At 40.3% G+C, this 22,317-nt stretch overlaps 1 protein-coding gene across 2 annotated transcripts; it reads right to left on the minus strand.

The window, feature by feature from the left end:
* Positions 1-1,106: 1,106 nt before the first annotated feature.
* On the minus strand, positions 1,107-22,314 carry DAD1 (defender against cell death 1). Of its 2 annotated transcripts, XR_012002091.1 has the most exons (4): positions 21,988-22,309; positions 14,331-14,505; positions 13,819-13,974; positions 1,107-1,355 (listed from the first exon to the last, which is right to left on the minus strand). XR_012002091.1 is itself a non-coding variant. In XM_026007491.2 (3 exons), the coding sequence occupies exons 1-2, from the start codon at positions 22,196-22,198 to the stop codon at positions 14,375-14,377; spliced, it is 342 nt and encodes a 113-aa protein (XP_025863276.1). In that variant the 5' UTR covers positions 22,199-22,314; the 3' UTR covers positions 1,107-1,355; positions 14,331-14,374. The 2 variants fall into 2 exon arrangements, 1 of the variants encoding a protein (XP_025863276.1); XM_026007491.2 differs by lacking the exon at positions 13,819-13,974 and having other exon boundaries at positions 21,988-22,314.
* Between the last annotated feature and the right edge of the window lie 3 nt (positions 22,315-22,317).

Below are 22,317 nucleotides of genomic sequence, written 5' to 3' on the forward strand. Positions count from 1 at the left end.
GAATTAGCTGGGCAGCTGTACAAAGTACAGATACCACTCTCAAAGATTTTTATTTAATTGATCTGGGGTGTGACTTGGGCATTGAGATCTCCTTTATTTAAGTTCCCCAAGCGATTTTTTTTTAAGATTTTTTATTTATTTATTCATGAGAAACACAGAGGGGAGAGAGAGAGAGGCAGAGACAAAGCAGAGGGAGAAGGCTCCATGCAGGGAACCCGACTGGGGACTTGATCCCAGGTCTCCAGGATCACGCCCTGGGCTGAAGGTGGCGCTAAACCGCCAAGCCACCCGGGCTGTCCTCCCCAAGCGATTTTAATGAGCCATGAAGTTGGAGAACCTCTAGAGCACAACTCATCATCTCAGTAGTCAGCTAAATTTAAACAGTGGAATTCTCAGCATAGCTTAGGTCCCATATATGGCACCCAAGATGGAAACAGGATTGTTAGCATGATACATATAAATATGCCTAGACTTCAGCCAGCAGATCTATTGCTCTACATAAGCTGTGTTGGGACTTTTGATCTTAAGCAAGTGACAGATCAGATCTTCAATTTCTTCCCATATCTAATGAGGATTAGAGCCCCTGAAACAGTTACAAGAACAAAATGAGAAAATATTTGTGCAAGTGGTTTGGTGAGGACTGTTATCTATCAACAAACACATACACAACACTTACATTTTGCTGACACTGCATATTACATATTTCACTTATCTTTTTTTTTTTTTAACATATTTCACTTTTCACCACTAAAGCATTTGAAACAGATGTAAATGTGGAAGCACCCGCTTAGTTCCATTTCTAACAAAGTGCTTAATGATGCAGTTCCAGGAATGCATTGTGTCATAAGCACAGAACCACCTGTAACAAGTAAAGGATTAGTAAAGGATTACCAGCCTCAGGGAAAAGACAAAGGACTGTCATTTCCCAGGGTTGTCAGCACTGCCTTTTGTCATTAATTTCAGATACACTTAATGAAAACATGGAAGTAGATTCCCAGTTGCAAATTATCAACTCCTAAAGAGCTTTTCAGAGGACTGAAAGAAAAGGATTTTAATACCAATAAAGAATTTTAAAAAAAAGAGAGAGAGAGAGCCAGAGGCACAGGAAGGAGTGGCATGGAGTTTTTTAATTTGGAAGGCAAAAAGGTTACACTTAATGGGAAGCAGAGGTCATGTTAATAAATGCTCATTACAAAGCTGCTCTAACACAGAAGCAAGGAAACTTCTCTGGGCTCTCCACCTACATTTGAAATCAGAATCAGTATTTAAGTATAAATCTTATTTTCTTGAAGAAAATCCACATGTCCAAGTTGCCATCTCAAAAGTTCTCATCCAAGGGAAATCAAAAAGTGAACCTAAAAGAAAGAAAAAGAAAGGTAAAAGAGACATCTAAGGTTTTTAAAAATGTCTTACAATACCAGAAAACAGGGCCCCAAATCCTTCAATCTAAATTCTGAACCCACAAAGACAACTATGGGGTTCCCAAATTCTAGACAGTATTCAAGCCATGCTAGAACAACCAGAATAAAGCAAATATTTCTCACAGAACATTTTATAGAGGTATCCATAAAAATGAATGTTCCAATCTGAATCCCAAGCACACCACGGCAAAATTTACTAGGAGTGGCAGGCATGGGTTCTAATTCCAGCTCTGCAATCAATAAAGCACACAACTTTATATAAGTCACCCTGACCTCTCTAGCTCACAGAATCTTGGGAGGTGAGGAGGGCTGCACCTTAGCCTAAAGAGGTTTTCTGAATCTAAAAAACATACAAAGGACTAAATTTCAGTTAGAGAATAGGGGGTAAAAAGGAAGAATTTCAAAGGAGAAAGAGTAGAGAAAAATTCTCAATCTCAGATTTAACAAAGGTCCCAAAATAGAAGAAATAATTTCATTTTCATTGAAAGATAAGGTTATTTTTGGCAAGAAGGTAGAGGATAACTCCAAGAGAAGCAGCCACATTGCTGGCCACACAAGACTGCAATCTGTAGGCTGTGAGATGAAGCCCTCCCAGCAAACCCAGCAAACCCTTTCAAGGCCCTGCAGGAGAGCTGTCAGCCTAGCACAATGCAACATGGGTGCAGCCAGAAAGTGGCCCCTTAGCCTTAGAGGCTCCAACATTTCTAGCCATCAGCAGCCCTTTTTCCTGCAATGTGTCATTAAAATACTGCGATCTTCTTTCGGTGTCATGACTTGAAAAACGTTGGAAAACACTACCTTTCAAGAGCTGGGCTACCCTGGCAGGTAAAACGCATCACCTTATTTTGCATACTGGTTCTGGTGACCTGGAGACTCTAGCATCAGAACTTAAAGGAAAGATCTTATTAGACTTCCAGCCAGGGTGCTTTTATTTCACTAACAAGGGTATTTAAAGAAATAATATAGAACTGTAGAACATTACTACATCTGAACTGTGAAAAAAAGAGCAAAAAACAGGGAACAAAAAGCATTCCTAGTGCCAACCAGGAACAAACAGATCTATTAAAACTTAACCGGGGATCCCTGGGTGGCGCAGCGGTTTGGTGCCTGCCTTTGGCCCAGGGCGCGATCCTGGAGACCCGGGATCGAATCCCATGTCGGGCTCCCGGTATATGGAGCCTGCTTCTCCCTCTGCCTGTGTCTCTGCCTCTCTCTCTCTCTGTGTGTGACTATCATAAATAAATAAAAGTTAAAAAAAAAAAAAAAAAAGAATATAAAACTTAACCTACTCACTCCATCAAATTTCATTTTCTTAAAAAAATTTAAGCAATCTCTACACCTAACATGAGACTCAAACTCACAACTCCAGTATCAAGAGTCGCATACTCCATGGACTGAGCCAGCCAGGTGCCCCACTCCATCAATTTTTTTTTTTAAGATTTTATTTATTTACTTGACAGAGAGAGAGAGAGAGAGAGAGCGCATAGGTAGAGGAAGGGAGAGACAAAGAGGGAAAAGCAGGTTCTCCACTGAGCAGGGAGCCCCGATGTGGGGCTGGATCCCGGGATCCCAGGATCATGATCTAAGCCTAAGGCAAACACTCAACTGACTGAGCCACCCAGGTACACCCACTTCATCAAATTTCTTAAAGCAAACTCTCTAGTTACAGAATGCATCAGTTCTAACGGCCAAGGTAAGCAGACTAGAGCATTGGGCTTTTCAGTGAGGAGTCTTGACGCAGAATTTTAAAAGAAATCCTAGGTTTATTAGCATGAAAGTCAAGTTTTGAGATTTTCTGGTATTAAAACAGTTAAATCTAAGACACTGGGACTGGTTCATTTAGAAGGCAAAAATGACTCATGAGATTAAGTCTCTTTAATAGTGGTTTTCAGAAAATTCTACTTAACAAAAATCTGCTCCCTTCTTTTAAGACAAAACTACATTTCCCAGACAGTATTCTAAAAGCAGAGGATCTAAGATTCTTTGAAATGTTAACTCAACAAAATTGGACTATGCCACACTCAGAAGAATGCTTCAACTGCTAACCAGGAGATAAAGGTTTTAGGAAACTAATAAAATTGCCTCCCATGATAATTGAGACATACAAAATGGAAGACACCTACTGAGAAAAGTTCACATGACTTCTTCAGTCTATTTCACCCATGCAGAAAAGACCGTGCCATGTGATCAGTCTGTTCTAATCATCTTAAAAGAAAGTCAGGCACACCACAAAGTTAAAAATAATTATTCTCTGTAGAGATACAAAAGATAATGCCAGACGGGGTCATTTCTATTTGGAATCTGTATTCTTCTCCAGCACTATCTCTATTCAGACACCAGCACTGAGTAGATACACTCAAATACTGATTTTCCTTCAAATACATCTCATCCTGAATATCCTGATCACCCAATTAATAGTGAAATTAGAGAAAATGTGCATCAAGACCATTCTGCAGAAATTCTAGGTTCTGAGCTCAATCTGAATCGCTATACTTTCAGAAGGGAAATTGTGTGTTTCTAAAGATGACAGGAGCTTTGTAGATCAACTAGTTTGATCCTCTCATTTTATAGATGAGGAAGCAATAACCTGGGAGTTTAACAGATCTGTCTAGAGCTGTGCTAACACTTAAGCCACCAGCCATACATGGCTATCTAAACTCAGTTAAAATAAAATGAAATTAAAAATTCAGTGCCTCACTCAGGCACATTTCAAATTTTCACTAACAACATGTAGCTGGGGGCAGTTGGCTGGCTCAGTCAGTAGAGCATGCAACTTTTTTTTTTTTTTTTTTTTTTGAGCATGTAACTCTTAATCTCAGGGCTTGTAAATTCTAGCCCTATGCTAAATGTAGAGATTACTTAAAAATAAAATCTTAAACAAAACAAACGAAATCACATGACTAGTGGCTAGTCATGTGATGGCACAAACCTAGAACACTTCCCCATCGTAGAGTTCTACTGGAGAGCACTGAGCCAACATTATCCTCTCTGGATAAAGTCAGGTCTCCTGATCTTTCTTGCATGTCTTCTGAACCCAAGATGACCAACTCTGTAGACACATTTTTTTAAAAATTTATATATGTATGTATGTATGTATGTAATCTCTATACCCAACATGGGGCTCAAACTCACGACCCCAAGATCAAGAGTCCCACACTCTTCCAACTGAGCCAGCCAGACACCCCACAGAAACATTTTAGATAGCCTACTTTCATCTTATCAATCTCTCCTAAGCTTTTCCTATTGAAAAAAGATGTTAACATTTTTATGAAAACTTAACAAAAAGATGTAGATACCCATTATCCAAGTCTCTGAACATAATAGAGGAAAAGGAATATAAAAGTTCAGAGTCAAAATGTTATCAAATTCCCATGCAGTCACTTACTAGCTCCAGGGCCTGGACAAGTTAAACTAAATGCTGGTTCAGTCAGTGGAACATGAGACTCTTGACCTTAAGGTCATGATTTCGAGCATCACATTGAGTATAGAGCTTACTTTTTAAAAATGTAAATTCCATCAAGGTTGGGTTTGTTTTTTTGTTTTTGTTTTTTTGCTTTTTAAGATTTATTTTAGAGAGAGAGAAAGAGAGAGTGTGCGCTGCGCTTGAGCGAGGCAGGCAAGGACAAAGGGAGAGGAAAGAGAAACTACCAAGCTCTGCACTCAGTGCAGAGCCCACTGCGGGTCTGGGTATCACAACCCTGACATCATGACCTGAGCCAAAAAACCAAGAGATGACGCTTAAATCGACTGTGCCACCAAGGCACCTCTTCACCAAGGTTTAATTACCTCATGCATAAAATGGGAATACTACTATTCATCTAACTCCATCACGGGGTTGGCCATGAGGATCAATGGATTAACATTTCTAGGAGCGTATGTTCACATAGGAGCATATGTATGTACCAGGAGTCCCACAAGCCTGGTAATGTGCTAACTATAAAACATTTTTTTTTAAGATTTTATTTATTTATTCATGAGAGACACAGAGAGAGAGATAGAGAGGCAGAGACACAGGCAGAGGGAGAAGCAGGCTCCATGCTGGGAGCCTGACACGGGACTTGATCCCTAGTCTCCAGGATCACGCCCTAGGCTGAAGGTGGTGCTAAACTGCTGAGCCACCCAGGCTGCCCTATAAAACATTTTATAAATGTTATCTAATTTTGTAAAAGGCCTTATACAAACATTGTACATTTTGTTATATACAGCCACACTAACTTTCCACCTCCTGTGAATGGATAGTGGAAATCTGGTAATATGAATAAAAAGCAACACTTGAAGAAAACAAAAAGCAAAGATCAATTGAGGATCCACACAAACAGTATGAACTGCCTGAAATACAACAGGAATTATCGTGAATTCTAATAACCACAGGCTGCAGCAGCTGGAAAAGACTGATGAACATCCAGGTTAATTCCCTCACTGTTGTAGATAAGGAAACTGGGCCTTAGAAATAAGATTAAAAAAAAAAAAAAGAAACAAGCTTATTTGTCCAATCAACTAGTTAACAGAGCAAAATCTACAATGCAGGTCTTCCAACTTCTAGTCTCATGCTTTGCCCTACCCTACAGCCCTTCCTAAGAATTTTTTCCTTGGCTTCCTTCTTCCACAGCATTTTCCATGTCTTAGCAACCGTGTAACTATGATTTAGCTATTTTTATAGCATTTTCTTATAGTTGAAATTATTTATTCATACGCTCACTCAACAAATATGCATAGTGACTATTAGCCTCGTGCTATGCCTTCAGGTAATTTAAGAGTTCAGTGGAAGAGGGAGGCCTGGGTGGCTCAGTGGTTAAGCATCTGCCTTCAGCTCAGGTTGTGATCCTAGAGTCCTGGGATGGAGTCCTGTGTTGGGCTCCCCGCATGGAGCCTGCTTCTCTTTCTGCCTGTGTCTCTGCCTCTCTATCTCTCTCTCATGAATAAAATCTTAAAAAAAAAAAGAGTTCAGTGGAAGAGAGAGGAAAGCAAACAAACCATTTCATAACTATTGGGTAAGTGTAGCATTAGAGGTATGCACTGTGGGCTCCAGAACAGGCTCTTATACAACCTGGGGGCTGGGATGACATGGAGTAGGAATCATCTGAGCTGCAAGGATGGAGAAATAAGGCAGGGAATTAGGGCAGCTGTGAAATTCATAAACACAACAATATTTGATTTTTTTTTTAATCTGGTAGCTTTAAATAGACCAAATACAAAATAGAGCTCAATCACCAATTCGTCATTAATGAATGGGTTTTTTTTTTAGTAAATAAAATAAGTAGGGCAGCCCGGATGGCGCAGCAGTTTAGTGCCGCCTGCAGCTCAGGGTGTGATCCTGGAGACCCGGGATTGAGTCCCACATCGGGCTCCTTGCATGGAGCCTGCTTCTCCCTCTGCCTGTGTCTCTGCCTCTCCCTCTCTCTCTGTGTCTCTCATGAATAAATAAATAAAATCTTTAAAAAATAAAATAAAATAAGTAGATTCAGCATTTTAATAATGGCTAAAGAATTCAACTCCCCCTCCAACTGGAGAAAAAAGGTGGTTGGAAAAAAAAAAGATCATACTATATGCTTAGCTCAAAATACGTTCTACAAATTTAGAATAGGTCCCTTTTTGGGAACTTAGTTGGTGGCTAGATCTAATTCAATATAAGATGAAATGTCAAAGAGAAAGTGGAATAAAAACTAAAAAGCTCACCCTAATCAAAAAATTAAAGATTACTACCGTGGAGTTGGGAACAAAAACAGGTCTTATTTTTTACAAAATAAGAAAAGGAAATAAAGGGAAAATCTGTGGGTCTCCATGCACTTGATGTCTTTCCTGGTTAAGGAAATCCCTGTTGCATGACCTTTTGTGCCTAACTCCACACTGCCCACCTCTGGTCAGAATGTAAAGCAAACCCCCACCCAGCACCTAAGCCCACTTAGACCTCTGCTGCCCTCCTGTGACTAGAAAGAAACTAGATTTTATCACAAAGGTATCAGTGGTCCCCCTCCCATTCAACTTTTCTTTTGCTTTGTAGTACATTCTTAGCATATGAAATGTGCAACCCACTAGGTGGCAGTACAGCCTAAAGAATAATATTTAGATTCCCTTCCAGAGGTTAATTTTCTGACACTACACACTAGCACCCGTTTATTCAAGGTTTCACTTTCCATAGTCATAGTTCCTGCAGTCAGTCACAGGGGAAGCAGATGACCTTCCTCCTGTCATACTGTCAGGTCCACAGTCGCCTAACACTACGTCCCAATGCCCACATCACCATCCTTGCTTCATCTCATCACACAGGCATTTTATCATCTCCCATCATCAGAAGACAGATGGATACAGGACAGTAAGATATTCTAAGAACACATTCACAAAACTTTAATTCCAGTATACTACTATAACTGTTCTATTTTGTTAGTAGTTGCTGTTAATCTCTTACTGTGCCTAACTGATAAACTGAACCTTATCACAGGTATATGCATATAGGAAAAACACTGGTATATGTAGGATTCAGTACCATTGATTTCAGGCATCCACTAGGCGTCTTGGAATGTATCCCCCACAGGTAAGAGACGACTACTGTATTTTACTGATAAATTCAAAAAGCTAATTACCAATTTTTGGGGGAAAGCACTGCTTGTCAGAGTTCTGTTCTGCCCAGCCCTGTCAGTCTCCTGGTTCCTGCCAGGATTAAACACTATGAATTTTTAAAGATCTGTGGGAGAATGGCCTCCATTGTAAAAGCAAAGCAACACTAACAAGATTTTAACATGAGCATTTGAGCATTTGACAAACAACCTCCTTCCAGACTGAACATGTTTCCAAGCTCAGACTTGTCCCTTATTTTCCCAGTTCGCTTTCCCTCAGATCCAGAGACCATGTATGTCATCAGGAACTTTCCTGCCCAAAGTGTTACCCAATGTAACTATGTCCTTATTCATTTCCTTTCAGAATATGTTATATAGGCTGACAATTTTTGAAAAAAAATTTCACAAAGAGACATGAAGAAAAAACAACACAGTAGGGGATCTCTGGGTGGCGCAGCGGTTTGGCGCCTGCCTTTGGCCCAGGGCACGATCCTGGAGACCCGGGATCGAATCCCACATCAGGCTCCCGGTGCATGGAGCCTGCTTCTCCCTCTGCCTGTGTCTCTGCCTCTCTCTCTCTCTCTGTGACTATCATAAATAAATAAAAATTTAAAAGAAAAAAAAAAGAAACAACACAGTAAATATTTACAGATACCATGTAAATTTTAAAATATTCATATCTCCTGAACTTCTGTGTCATACATTCATTCAAAACAGATTTACAGGGGCACCCAGGTGGCTCAGTGGTTGAGTGCCTGCCTTTGGCTCAGGTCGTGATCCTGGGGTTCCTGCAGGGAGCCTGCTTCTCCCTCTTCCTATGTCTCTGCCTCTCTCTGTGTGTCTCTCATAAATAAATAAAATCTTAAAAAAAAAAAAAAAAAAAAAACAGTTTACAGCTACCTAAAGTGCCAGACACTGATCAGCAACTCCAAAGCTCATAAGGAGCATTTTTTACTTCTGCATTTTCAAGAGTGGGGCACCTGGCTGGCTGACTTTTGATACCAGGGTACGGAGTTCGAGCCCCATGTTTGGTATGGATGTTGCTTAAAAATAAAGTGATTTTGGGGATCCCTGAGTGGCTCAGCAGTTTGGTGCCTGCCTTTGGCCCGGGGCGCGATCCTGGAGTCCCAGGATCGAGTCCCGCATCGGGCTCCCAGCATGGAGCCTGTTTCTCCCTCCTCCTGTGTCTCTGCCCATCTCTCTCTCTCTCTCTATCATAAATAAATAAATAAATAAATAAATAAATAAATAAATAAAGTTATTTTTTTAAAGATTTTTTATTTATTTATTTATTCATGAGAGAGAGAGAGAGCGCAAGTGAGACAGAGACCTAGGCAGAGAGAGAAGCAGGCTCCTCACAGGGAGCCCAATTCAGGACTCTATCCCCAGATCCAGGTCACAGCCTAAGTGGAAGGCAGACACCCAACCACTAAGCCACCCGAGTGTCCCAAATAAAGTGATTTCAAATAAGTATTATTTAAAAAATAAAAATAGAGGCTCATGGGTGGTTCAGTCAGTTGAGCGGCTGCCTACAGCTCAGATCATGATCTCAGGGTCTTAGGACTGAGCCCAGCGTCACTCCCTGCTCAGAGGGGTATCTACTTGTACCTCTGCCCCTCCCCCTGACTCATGCTCGACAGGTGCTTGCTCACTCTCTGTCAAATAAACAAAATCTCTAATGAATAAATAAATATTAAATATATGTATGTATGTCATGAGTTTATTCTTGGCCCTGGGATAGCTACATATAAACAGTGCTGCCAACTGAGTGGGTCTTTACCACAGGATATGTTTTCAAAGGCCACAAAAGCTGAAGGTTGGAAAAGGCTGTGTTAATAGATCTAGGGTTGTTGTTCTTTTTTTAATATTTATTTATGTATTTATTCAGGAGAGACACAGAGAGAGAGACGCAGAGACACAGAGGGAGAAGCAGCCTCCATGCAGGGAGCCCAATGTGGGACTCTAACCTGACACTCCAGGATCATGACCTGAATCAAAGGCAGATGCTCAACCGCTGAGCCACACAGGCATCCCAATAGATCTGGGTTTTACAATAGTTCTGGCTGAAGGAAATCATCATGAAGCTCAGGTCTTTAGAGGGAAGGAATGAAGACTAGACAGCGATTCAAAGGGAACTTTAGCTGATAATCTACAATATCTAGTATGTTCAAAATCTTTTTTTTTTTTTTAGATTTTATTTGAAAGAGAGAGAGCAGAGCGATAGAGTGAGCACAAGCAGGGGAAGGGGCAAGGGAGAGGAAGAAGCAGGCTCCCCACAGAGCAGGGAGCCAGATGGGGGTCTCATCCTAGGGGGACTCATCCCAGGACCCTGAGATCAGGACCTGAACAGAAGGCAGATGCTTAAACGACTAAACCATCCAGGTGACCCTAATAGGTTCAATATCTTAATTCCTTGTAGTGGTTGGTTATAATATTCTCCACACTTTTCTGTATTTTTTTAAATTATCATAATAAAAGCAAAGAAGGAAAATAATTAAGAGGAGAACAATGATAAATAACTTTTTAAACACATTTAATTCTGCAATTGCCAGATACTTTATAGTAAACAAATTTAAGCAAAAATAGAGTATAAAAAATTCTTTTGAAGTCAGACTGGATTATCAGACTCTCTTATAAATGGCACTAGCAAACCTATCTGAAAATAAAGACACAGAAGAAGCACTTGAAGCTTGACCTTTGGGGAGCTCTCACTATCTGTTAATTTATTTACTTCTCCTTGAATAAATTTATTTTTTATTTTTTAACTCAATGCCATTTTCTTTTGATCTTTTTTTTTTACCTTTTTCAGAGTAGCTGTTCATTTTAAATGTCATCCCCCAATTCATGCAAGAACAGTACACTATAGATGTTTATTCTTTTTACAACCAACCCTCAACGTACTTGGCAGGTATGGAGAATGTTCAATCTGTTTTAGTCTACCTTCTGGGTTGGTATAAATACTGAGAACTCACTTGGAAACTATTTTAAGTGTCTTGGCACACTACACACAGAGCTGAGTTAGAAGCACATATGGGCAAATAGATGGGATGTTTAAAAATTAAAAACGGGATGGGATACCTCGGTCGCTCAGCAGTTGGTGCCTGCCTTCGGGCCCGGGCGTGACCCCAGGGTCCCAGGATCAAATCCTACATCAGGCTCCCTACGTGGAGCCTGCTTCTCCCTCTGCCAATGTCTGCCTCTCTTTCTCTGTCTCTCATGAATAAATAAATAAAATCTTTAAAAAAAATTAGAAGTGGGACAGTATAAACTGCATCAAATGAAAGATCTCTGTGAAAAACCTTTTGGGCAGTGTCCCAGAGAGAAGGATATTTCAATGAGCATATGCTCTATAAATAATTTAACACTGTAATCTAGGATTGGAGGCTCTTGCTGTACCTTGGGCCCATAATTCCCAGCTGAACAGGTGGCCGTTAAGTTCTTAATATGGTCTGCAGTATGCAGTTCCTGCTGAGCCTGCTTTTATTGCCTCTGTTTTTGTCATAATTTTGAAATTCTAGGCTCTCTGCAGCAGAGTCCTCTGCCGATCACGACAGGCCTAAGAAATCATTTTCCATGATTTGGTATCTCCCTGAGCCTAAAGAATATCCTTGAATTGTTTGCTCTGTTCCCAGCCTAAGCATACACATGACTCATCTAGAAAAAAGTAATTTTAGCAATCTAAAGTAAGACAGAAAATTTATGACCTTTCCAGCAAGGTTACTATCAGAGAGCATAAGAGTGACTCATGAGGTTTTGCCAAGGGTAAAGTCAGCGCTGGTGGTTTGGTTTTCTAGCTTTGCTCGAGGAGTTATCATTCTCAGATACCCTGTCTGCTGCCTCTGCTCCCAAATGGCACATAGCTAGCTCCCTTCTCTGGACTCCCACAGCACTGTGTTCAGATCTTTGCTGTGGCTCTAACTATGCTGAATTTTAACTGCTGTGTTTATAGGCCTCCCCTACTAGAAAAGTTAACAGCCACATTTTACTTTTGTTTATATTCCCAGTAACAAGACATGACTGGCACACAGAAGGTATGGTAAGGGGAGGGATGGGGCACAACGCAAGTCCTAATCAGGTCTCCAAAGAGTTAAACTGTATTAGACTAGTAGAAGGAAGCACTTCTCAAACTTTTTCACCAAAATAAACCATTTCTGTCAACTTACCACTACCCAAAGTGAAACCTTACCTAAAAATTAAAAAATTAAATAAATTAATTTAAAAAAAAAAAAAAACCTTACCTGAATTAACAACTGTTTTTTGAGGCAATTATCAGTAACAGAAAGAATTCATACAACACAGTAAGTTAATGGATTCATTAATGCCACAACTCATCTATAGTCCTTAGCATATAGCATAGACTTTATACATGATTGCTAATTCGTGTGTTATACTGCTGATTAGTATAAAAATGATAATCTCGGGAAGCCTGGGTGGCTCAGCAGCTGAGCATCTGCCTTTGGCCCAGAGCGTGATCCTGGAGTACCAGGATCGAGTCCCACGTCGGGCTCCCTGCATGGAGCCAGTTTCTCTCTCTGCCTCTCTCTCTCTCTCTCTCTCTCTCTCTCTCTCTGTGTGTGTGTGTGTGTGTGTGTGTGTATCTCTCATGAATAAATAAACAAGAATCTTAAAAAAAAAAAAAGATGATAGATCTCTAAGTAGTCACAGAAATAGGTCCGTCCTGGGATATTCTTCCCTGCCACAAGATAACATTTCCTAAGGTTCTTTTTTTCTCTGCCACCCAAAAGCAACAACACTAAATTATGTAGTGGAAAGGCAAATTATGTAGTGGAAAGTGGAAAGGCAAAGTGGAAAGGCAAAAGCACGTTCATTCATGAGTAAGCTAGGTGGGGTGCTGGAAAAGCACTAGGCCAAGAGCACCACTGCCTACTCTGCAAAGTAAGAGCTGTGTGCCCACAGAATGCCTGTTTTCTCATAAATAAAATAGCAGTGTTGGGGCTCCTGGGTGGCTCAGTTGGTTAAAAGCATCTGCTTTCAGCTCAGGTCATGATCCTAGGGTCCTGGGATCGAGCCCTACATCAGGCTCCCTGCTCAACAGAGAGAGCCTGTTTCTCCTTCTCCCGCTGCCGCTCCCCCTGCTAGTGCTCTCTCGTGCTGTCTCAAATAAATAAAATCTTAAAAAAAAAAATAATAATAATAATAGTGTTCACATTCAGTTTGGAAAATTCATGTAATTCTTTTTTTTTTTTTTTTTTTTTAAGATTTTATTTACTCATGAGAGACACAGAGAGAGAGAGGCAGAGACACAGGCAGAGGGAGAAGCAGGCTCCATGCAGGGAGCCTGACATGGGACTCGATCCCGGTCTCCAGGATCAGGCCCTAAGCTGAAGGCAGCACTAAACCGCTGAGCCACCCGGGCTGCCCACTCATGTACTTCTTAGAGATTTAGGATTCACCTGGAAGGGAGAGATAGAGACAAGGGCATACCATACTTGAAACAAAAGCCAAGCAGAGAGAGCTTCTCAATTCTGTCAATCAAAATAAATCTGGCTCCATTGCTGCTTTATATATTGAGATTTTACATAAGAGTTTATTTAGAAAAAAAAGGAGCTCTACTGTGAATAAAGGGAAAATGGCAAATGAACCAAATACATCTCATCCTATATTTTAAAATCTCTCAAGTTAATCCAATTTCCTCATTTACTTCCACTTTAGCACACATATTATTAGTAAATGGGTATAGTCATTCATTCAGCATATACCAGATATCTATCAGATGTGAGCACTAGACTAGGTACTAGAAGGGATAACTGCCCAGCATTTAAAATTATCTGAGATCAAAATCAGAAAAAAAATTACAGAGCAAATCTGTAGGTAGAACCTACAATTTAGGGCAGCCCCGGTGGCCAAGAGGTTTAGCGCCGCCTGTAGCCTGGGGTATGATCCTGGAGTCCAGGGATCAAGTCCATGTTGGGCTCCCTGCATGGGGCCTGCTTCTCCCTCTGCCTGTGTCTCTGCCTCTTCTACCTCTCTCTGTGTCTCTATGAATAAAAAAATAAAATAAAATAAAAACCTTAAAAAAAAAGAACTTACAATTTATGTCTATTCCAAAATTTTAGTTGTTTTTATGGAGTTATTGGTGTAGAAATTAATGTACTAAGAGGGGAACTTATTTTCTGTTCTCTTAATGATTTCCAAGAACAGTGAGAAGGGAAGGCAATGACCAAGAGAGGCAGCACCAGTGAATCATGATGATAATGCATACTTTGCATTCTGATATAAAATTCTGCAAATGTCTTATCAGCAATAGAACCTTGGTAACCATAATCAAAACCAGCCACACTCAATTTCTATTCCTAAAGCAACATTATGGGACAAGGGCTATATCACTACTTACATTCTTCTAGTCTCCCACTCCCCAATTAAGTAAATGGGAATAATTCAGCCAACGAAGTTCATTACAACAAGGTGCAGGATGGTGCTGGCAAACAGAAAATCAGCAAAGGCTCGCTCTGGGGAGATGCCTTGGAAATCTGCTTTGTTCTGTGGGTTGATCTGTATCCTGAGGCAAACTGCACAAGAAACAAAACATGAAAATGATTATCTAGAAATATAAAACATATGACTGTTAATGAACATATGTTAATGAACATATCTATATGCTATGTCCCAATAATTCTAACAGAAACGACACATAAGTGCATCCAAAGACATGTACCAGAATGATACCCTTGACAGACCCAAACTAGAAACAATATAAATGTCTCTCAACAATGAAATGGGTAAATTATGGCATATGCACACAATAAAACGCTATACAGCAATGAAAAGAACTTCATAATATGGATACTTCCCACAAATATAGTGTTAAGCAACACAATTCAGATACAAAAAATACATGCTGTATGATTCCATTTATATAAAGCTTAACACAGGCCAGTCTACAGTAATACAGGTGAGGATACTGGTTTTAATCTTTCAAGGGAGGAGGAATGGCTGGGAAAGTTCAAGGAGGAGGCATCTAGAGTGCTGGACATCTTCTGTAGCTTGCTCTGGGTGCTGGCTAGATGGGTGAATTTAAGAATTCATAATTGTTCATTTATGTTTTGTGCTCTTCTTAAAGTTAAAAGAAAAAAATATGACTTCCCAGGCTAAAAACCAAAATCTTACTCTGAAAAAGATACATATAACCAAAATATCTTCAGAACTCTCTTATCTCCCAATTTAAGTTTATAATTATGCCTCGAATGGGTAGCAGTAACAAAGCGGCTGGGCTGAATGACAAAATGTTATAAAACTGTGAACTATTTTCTAATAAAATGTGTATAATACTGGATAGCACAGAGTATAAAATCCTTATATCCATGAGAAATCTCATAGTTACAACCTTTGATCTTAAAGTTCTAGCAACTGCTCCTCTCAAAAAACTTGAGACCTAAACTATACAACTTTGACCAAGAACTCTCTCCAGCCACATTCTATCTACATCCTTGAATACGCCAACCTGATACGTTAGTCATGGTCACATTTGACATGAAAAGGAAGCTCCAGAAGTACAGTTTTCCAAAATATCTTTATGCTTGTGTTAAATAATTACACTACCTAAGAAAACCCAAATCTGCTTCAGGCTAGCATCCATCCCATCACCAACCAAGAAAGAAAATGACCTGAGAAAATGACCCAAAGATCAGAAAACTACCAGACTAGTTCTCCAGAGGCCATCACCATGGCAACAGTCTTCATTATGCTTAAACATGTAAATAACACTGTGGAAGTTCCACTGATCTTTTCAAGCACCTGGACCCTTCAAAATATGAAAGACATTGAAGCAAGGGCAACCAATTAAAATCCTGCTTTGGAGAGTACAGACTGGTTCATCCACTTGAGAGAGATGGCAATATCCATTAATATTTAATTTTTTTTTCCTTTTTGGATAAGGAATTTATCTTACAGAACAAAGAATTGCTAACAGCATGTTCATAAAGTTGAAAAAAAAAAAAAGTGCAAACAGTCCAAATGTCACCAAGGGGATTTATTTCAATAAATTACACTATCGACATGCAATGAAATCTCATGCAATTACTTGGAAAAAAAAAGATAAATTCTCTACATGTTGATAGTAAAGATATCCAAGACATATTAAGTTTAAAAAAAGCCAAAAATTATTCCATTCCATATTTCTCTTAAGAAAACAAGTTATCATTATTTTCTCATTTCTTTTAGTTGGAACCTAGGAAAAAATTTGGAGAAATAGATACCAAATGATTAACCATGGCTATTGAGATGGAGGGTAGGGATAGAGTAGTGTTTCAGGAAATGCAAGGGGACAAGAGAAGCTCCCCATGAGGGTGAATAAGGTAATGAACTGATGTGTATGGTTACCGTGGCCATAGTCACCCAGCTTATTTTAATGACAACATAAGAAATCAGAGAGTCTATGGAGACGGAAGGACCTTGGAGTTATAAAGACCAACACCTATTTTGATACATAAAATGTCCAAGAGGTGGGGATGGGCATACTGGGGGAGGCTGATGTCACCTAGGAAGTTTTCCAAAGTATACTCACCACACCCAGAATCTGACAAGCCATCCCCGGTGGAGAATTACAAATCTCCCAGAGCCTGTGTTACTGACACGGATGTCCTATATCTCAGATGCATTAAGATACAAAAATGGCAAAGATCATCTGTTTAAAAAGCTCCTCCACAAAGGATCCTCCATTCTCTCCCTAAACACTTCCAAAGATGGAAATTTACTACCTCCTAAGGCAGCCTGCTTCACTTAGGCAGTTCTAATTTAATCTATCTCCTTAAATGTTCATTCATCCAACAAAATATTTACTAAGCACCTATTATGTGCTAGCATCATCCTAGGTGCTGGGAACATGGCACAGAACAAGAGAAGAGTCTGGCTCCCAAGAAACTTACACTCTAATAGAGAGAAATACGTAAACAAGGAAATACCAGGTAGTAATATGTGCTATGAAGAAAATAAAGCAAGGTAATAAGAGAGTGACTGGGAAGCTATTTTTATTTGGTAGTCCCAGAATATCTTTCTAAAAAGGTGCTGCTTAAGACCAAAATTTGAAAAATAGGAGCCAACCATGCAAAGATCTGGGGGCAGAGCATTCCAGGTAGTAAGAACAATCTTGACATGTCTTAGATGTAATAGGTCAGATTGACTAGACCATAGTGATCAAGGGAGTCAAGGGCCCAATCCTGTGGAGTTTTGTACACTTTAGGAAATGGAACATTTCAGAGTTTTAGCAGATGAGTAAAATAATCTGATTTATCATTGTTAAGGTTGCCAGAACCACAGCAGAGAATGGTTTACAGACTTAAAGGAGCAGAGGAACTACACAGGCTGAAGAGTCAGCCAATGGCAGTAAAAATGAACATAAGTGAAGAGATACAGGCTATATTTCGGACAAGACAGGGCTTGCTAATGAAATAGAAGTGGGAAATAACAGAAATAAGGGATCAAGAAAACCTCCTAAAGTTTTGGCTTCAACCAACGTACTGACTGGTGAAGAGACAGACGGCTGGGTGGAAAGGTTCAGTTTGTAGTTTCATACCAGACATCAAATAAAGATGCCAAGTGGGCAACTGGATTTACTAATCTGGAATGCAGGGAATGGGTCAGAACTAAAAACATAAATGCGGCAAATTGTATTTACAGAAAGATTATTTAAATCCATCTATGGAAAGAAATTAGAAAACAGAAGGGGTCTATCACCATGTCCTCAGAGAAGCCTCTAGCACAAAGAGTAGGAAGGTAAAACCAATGACTTGAGAAGGAACAACCGGGAGAGTGTAGTGCTACAGAAGCTTCAAGAAGAAGAAAGTCCTTTACACAGAAGGCAGCAGCCAACTATTTTAAATGCTAAATGCTGCTGTGCATTCAGACAAGGTAAAGTAGATGGCCACTAGGTTTGGCAAGATGGCAAGAGTAGTTTCATCAGAGTGGTGGGGCTAGAGTGGGGTAAGGAATGAATGGAAACTGAGAAAGCAGAAACAGCAACTAGACTATTCTTTTATGGCATTCTCTGATGATGAGGAATAAAGAAATAGAATGGCAGCTGGAGGGGCATCTGGGCCAAACATTTTTTATTTGGACAATATTAGAGCATATTGTATAGCGGGAATGACCCAACAAAGAAATATTAATAATGTAGAATAGAAAGATAATTGCAGAAGTTGAGTCCCTGAGGGAGCAAGAGAACACTGGATCTTCTGCCCAAGTAAAGGAGTTGACAAGAAAAGGACACATAAACCATCATCACGGGAAGTAAAAGAGTGGGGGTATAGATGCAGATGGGCTGCTATGATTCCTTGCTGGGAAGATACAAGGATTCCTATCTACTTTTTAGCAAAAAAATAAAATAAAACAAGATCTCAACTGAGAACAAAGGAAAAAAGGAAAATATGGAAGAGTTAAGAGAGAAGTAGAGATGGAGAGGAGCTAGCAACAAGTATGAAAGATTTAGAAACAGGCTCTCAAGCACAAGGTTAGCAAACTTCCAATCCCTTGGATAATGGTTATGGTAGATAATATTAGGGCCCATAAACCTAATAGATAATGCCCAAAGAAATGCTAGACCCCAGTCCACATGGCCCAATAGTTCCCATGAGACAGAAAATACTCTGGATTAGGCATCCTTGCCTTTCAAATTCAAACTGCTTTTGGATTTGTAAACTGGAAGAAACAACAAAACTATTTTTGTTAAATCCAAAAAGCCTGGGTGGCTCAGTCAGATAAGCATCCAAATCTTGATTTCAGCTCAGGTCATGGTATCAAGTGGTAAGATCCAGCCCCACATCAGGCTCACTGCTCCATAGGGAGTCTGCTCAAGATTCTCTCTCTCCCCTCTGTCCCTCCCCTCCTCTAACGTGTGCATGCTCTCTCTCTGAAATAAATAAGTCTTTTTTTAAAAATCCAAAATTGTTTCATATAAATCAGAAAATAAAATAGATCAAAGTTGTAAAAATGACTAAACTGGTTTCAAGATCAAAGATGTTTTAAAAAGTCTTCATGTTTTCCACTTATCTCTTAAATAGCACTCTGAATGAGAAGAGGGATTTCACTTAGGTAAAAAAGGAAACTAGAAGGGCTGCCAACCCGGGATGTTACTTTAACAAAGGGACAGATGTCCCCAGCTAGAGATATCTAACTATAAAATAAATAGCTAAGGAAATTTGAAATTTGTCTTTTAAAGTTTACTATCTTTTACACTTTTGATTCAAAAAAAAAAAAAAAAAAAAGATTTCTCAACAGCAATTTTCTATCTCTGGCTCCTTAAAACCATGGTTAAGTCTTCCAGCCATCAGGTAATAGAAGAAAACAGATCATTTTCAATAAGACCAAATAACACCAGGCTTTTTAAAAGTGTATAGCATTCTATATTGGTTAAAAATATACTGATCAATTTCCAAAGAGCATATGCTTAACTAATACATGCAGGAGGAATGGAAGAAAATAGCCTGCCAAAAAGAAATTAGGAAACTAAACTAAGTAACATTCCCTCCAATTCATCTAGTGTAGGCTAACACCAATTCTAAGTCTCTCCCTTACTTGGATTTTTGTTTTTTTTTTAATCTGTCTCTCCCAGTGGACACAGGACACCTGGCTGGCTCAGTCAGAAAAGCATGCAACTCTTGGGTCTCAGGGTTGTGAGTTCAAGCCACATGTTGGGTATAGAGATTGCTTAACTAAACTTTTAAAAATAAATTAAATTTGGGGCACCTGCATGGCTCAGCCGGTTAGGTGTCTGCCTTCAGCTCATGGGACCTGGGCCCTGCATAAGGCTCCCTGCTGAGCAGGGAGCCTTGCTTCTCCCTCTCTGCTCGTGCTCTCTCTCACTATCTCTGTGTCTCTCTCGCTCAGATAAATAAAATCTTCTTTAAAAATTAATTAATTTAACTTAAAAATCTTTAAAAATCCTTAGCTTTTCTACTACCTACAGAATAAAATCCTTGGCATGACCCTGTCAAAGCTCTAGCATCCAGCACTACGTAAACATTGAACATAATCTCCTACAATTCCCATTCTCCAACTAAACGGGGCTCTTCCAACAGGGAAAAAACCACCCGAAAATGAGAAACCCAGCACCATAAATAGATAAAAGGCTTCCCTTCCCAACAATCACAATGAAGGATAAACCCCAAATTTCAAATTTCCTGATTAAACAACTCCTTTGAAGATCTGGGTAACAGAAGGCAGAAGAGTTAGGATCTATTAAGGGCAATGTTGTCAAAAGAAATGAACCTTTGATGGTGACGATGAATTCTCATGAATCCTTTCTTATCCTGAAGCAACTTCCATTTCTCTGGCCCAATTACCTGTTATCTAAGAGCTTTGGAAATCCTAATCCCCCATATTGACTCCACTATCACTGTGCCTTTGCACTAGACATTCTCTTCAAAAGCAAGCTAGGACTTTTCATTGGGGAGGAGGGAATGGAATCTGCCAACTCAATTTTAGCTACAACAGCCCAAAAATAGGACTTGGCATAAGAAAAAATTATCTGTTCAAAAAAAAAATCTTCTGCTTTTATCACACTAATCTACAACTGTAGTCCATACCCACTCTTCAGTAAATCAGTCTTCCATGTAAGCCCTGAGGAGGCATTCTTAACCTTAGGCTTACAAAGCTGGGATGACTTCAGCAAGAAACTTTCTTTTCAATCAACTTAGGCCCCACCCCACTCCTACTCTTGCAGACCTGGAAGACAAAAATCATCAAATGGAAGTCACCAGAGGTTCTCAAAATTCCTTCTCCAGTCTGGATAATACAATTTTTAGTTACAAGCACCCTGGATTGGGGGAGGGGGGAGAGGCAGAGGGGGGATGCAGGGGGACGGGGTAGAAGGTCTGATATCCAGAGCAAACAGGGTAGGCTATCTGGTGTATATGACGGTGGTAACATCGGAACTCCTGATAGCCCGGATGCTGCCACAAAGAACCAAGTCTTGGTCATCTAGGACAAAACCCAAAGATCATAATGAAACATCCAATTCACAGGCTATTAACTCTACAACTGCAGACCAGGCTAGTACACAAGTCATTAAGTCCTTAGGCTTATTTTAAGTTCTGAGAAAGAAGGTGGAGTATCTCTGGTATGAGTCTGAGCTAGCATTTGTGTAAAAAGCATTCTACAGCTCTATAAGCTGAGAACCACTATAAATGAGCAATTCTAATGCTGTATTTTGTCTTTGCCCCAAATAGACTGTAAATTCACTGAGGACAAGAAACAGAAACCTGACGCTCCTCCAAAGCTAGTACCCTCTGTTAAACTCAAAACACAATTGATGGTCTGATAATAATCACACTGGGGGAAAAAATGGATTCTAACATGTTCTCAAAATCAGACATAAGAGGATACCAGTGACTGGAAGGGCCCACCTGGTGGCAGGCTAACTCATGGGCCAAGGCTGAACTTAGCATTCACTAGAGTTCCTACTGGGCAAGAAAGGTCAGCTTTTGTTCCATGCGGCAGTCTACAACGTATCAAATGCTGGGAATCAGAATAATACTGCTAAAATAGAGCTCTGTGAATAAAAACGGAGTTCAGGATACTGAAATAACAGCTTTATCCACAAGAAAGAAGCAGGGGCAGCTAAAAGCCAAAGTCAAGTAACGGCTGATTCAACAAGCGAACCACCTATGTTTATATTTCCTACACTGTTTCACTAGCGGTTAGCAGTGATTAGGTCGAGGTGAGAGAGATACTTCAGAGTCTGCTTTTCCACCTTAAATAAAGCTCTACCCATTTTAAAGGTATGTTGAAGCTGAAGTGAACGCTGAAATGGAGTTTTCCTGGAGTGCAGCGGATCATCAGGCTGAGCAGCGCCGTGAAGGGGGTTTCTCCAGAATTCCAGAATCAGGCTTGTGGCAACCTTTCTGAGCCTCACTTTCCCCATTCACCCAAGAGGGCAATGCAGGCTCCTCTCGGGACTTCACGGGGCGGTGATCTGACATAAAAGAGAGTGACGAGGGAAGAAAAGCAGCGCACCAAAGTAAACACATCATTACTGCGATTACGTAGAGAATCATTACCCGCTAGGATGAAGCTCCCCACACAAGAGATGAAGCCCGAGAGAAAAGAGTTGAAGGGGAAGGTCCCCACGAGGAGACAATAACCGAACTGCAGCGCCCCGGTCAGCAGTATGTACAGGAGGTACGCGTCAAGCAGCTTCAGGCGCTGAGGAGTGGAGCTCAAGTACTCCTCTAGGAACCGCGAGATAACCGACACTACCGACGCCGACATGACTACACGCTCGCTCCTCCGGCCTGTGCTCCCCAAACTCCCGGCGACAGCGACGGCCACCCCGGACGCAGCCTGTACCCGTGACGCCTGCGCACCTCTGCGGCCCCGCCCTCTCCGAG

The sequence above is a fragment of the Vulpes vulpes genome, chromosome 6 (genome assembly GCF_048418805.1).
Source record: "Vulpes vulpes isolate BD-2025 chromosome 6, VulVul3, whole genome shotgun sequence".
Lineage (NCBI taxonomy): Eukaryota > Metazoa > Chordata > Mammalia > Carnivora > Canidae > Vulpes > Vulpes vulpes.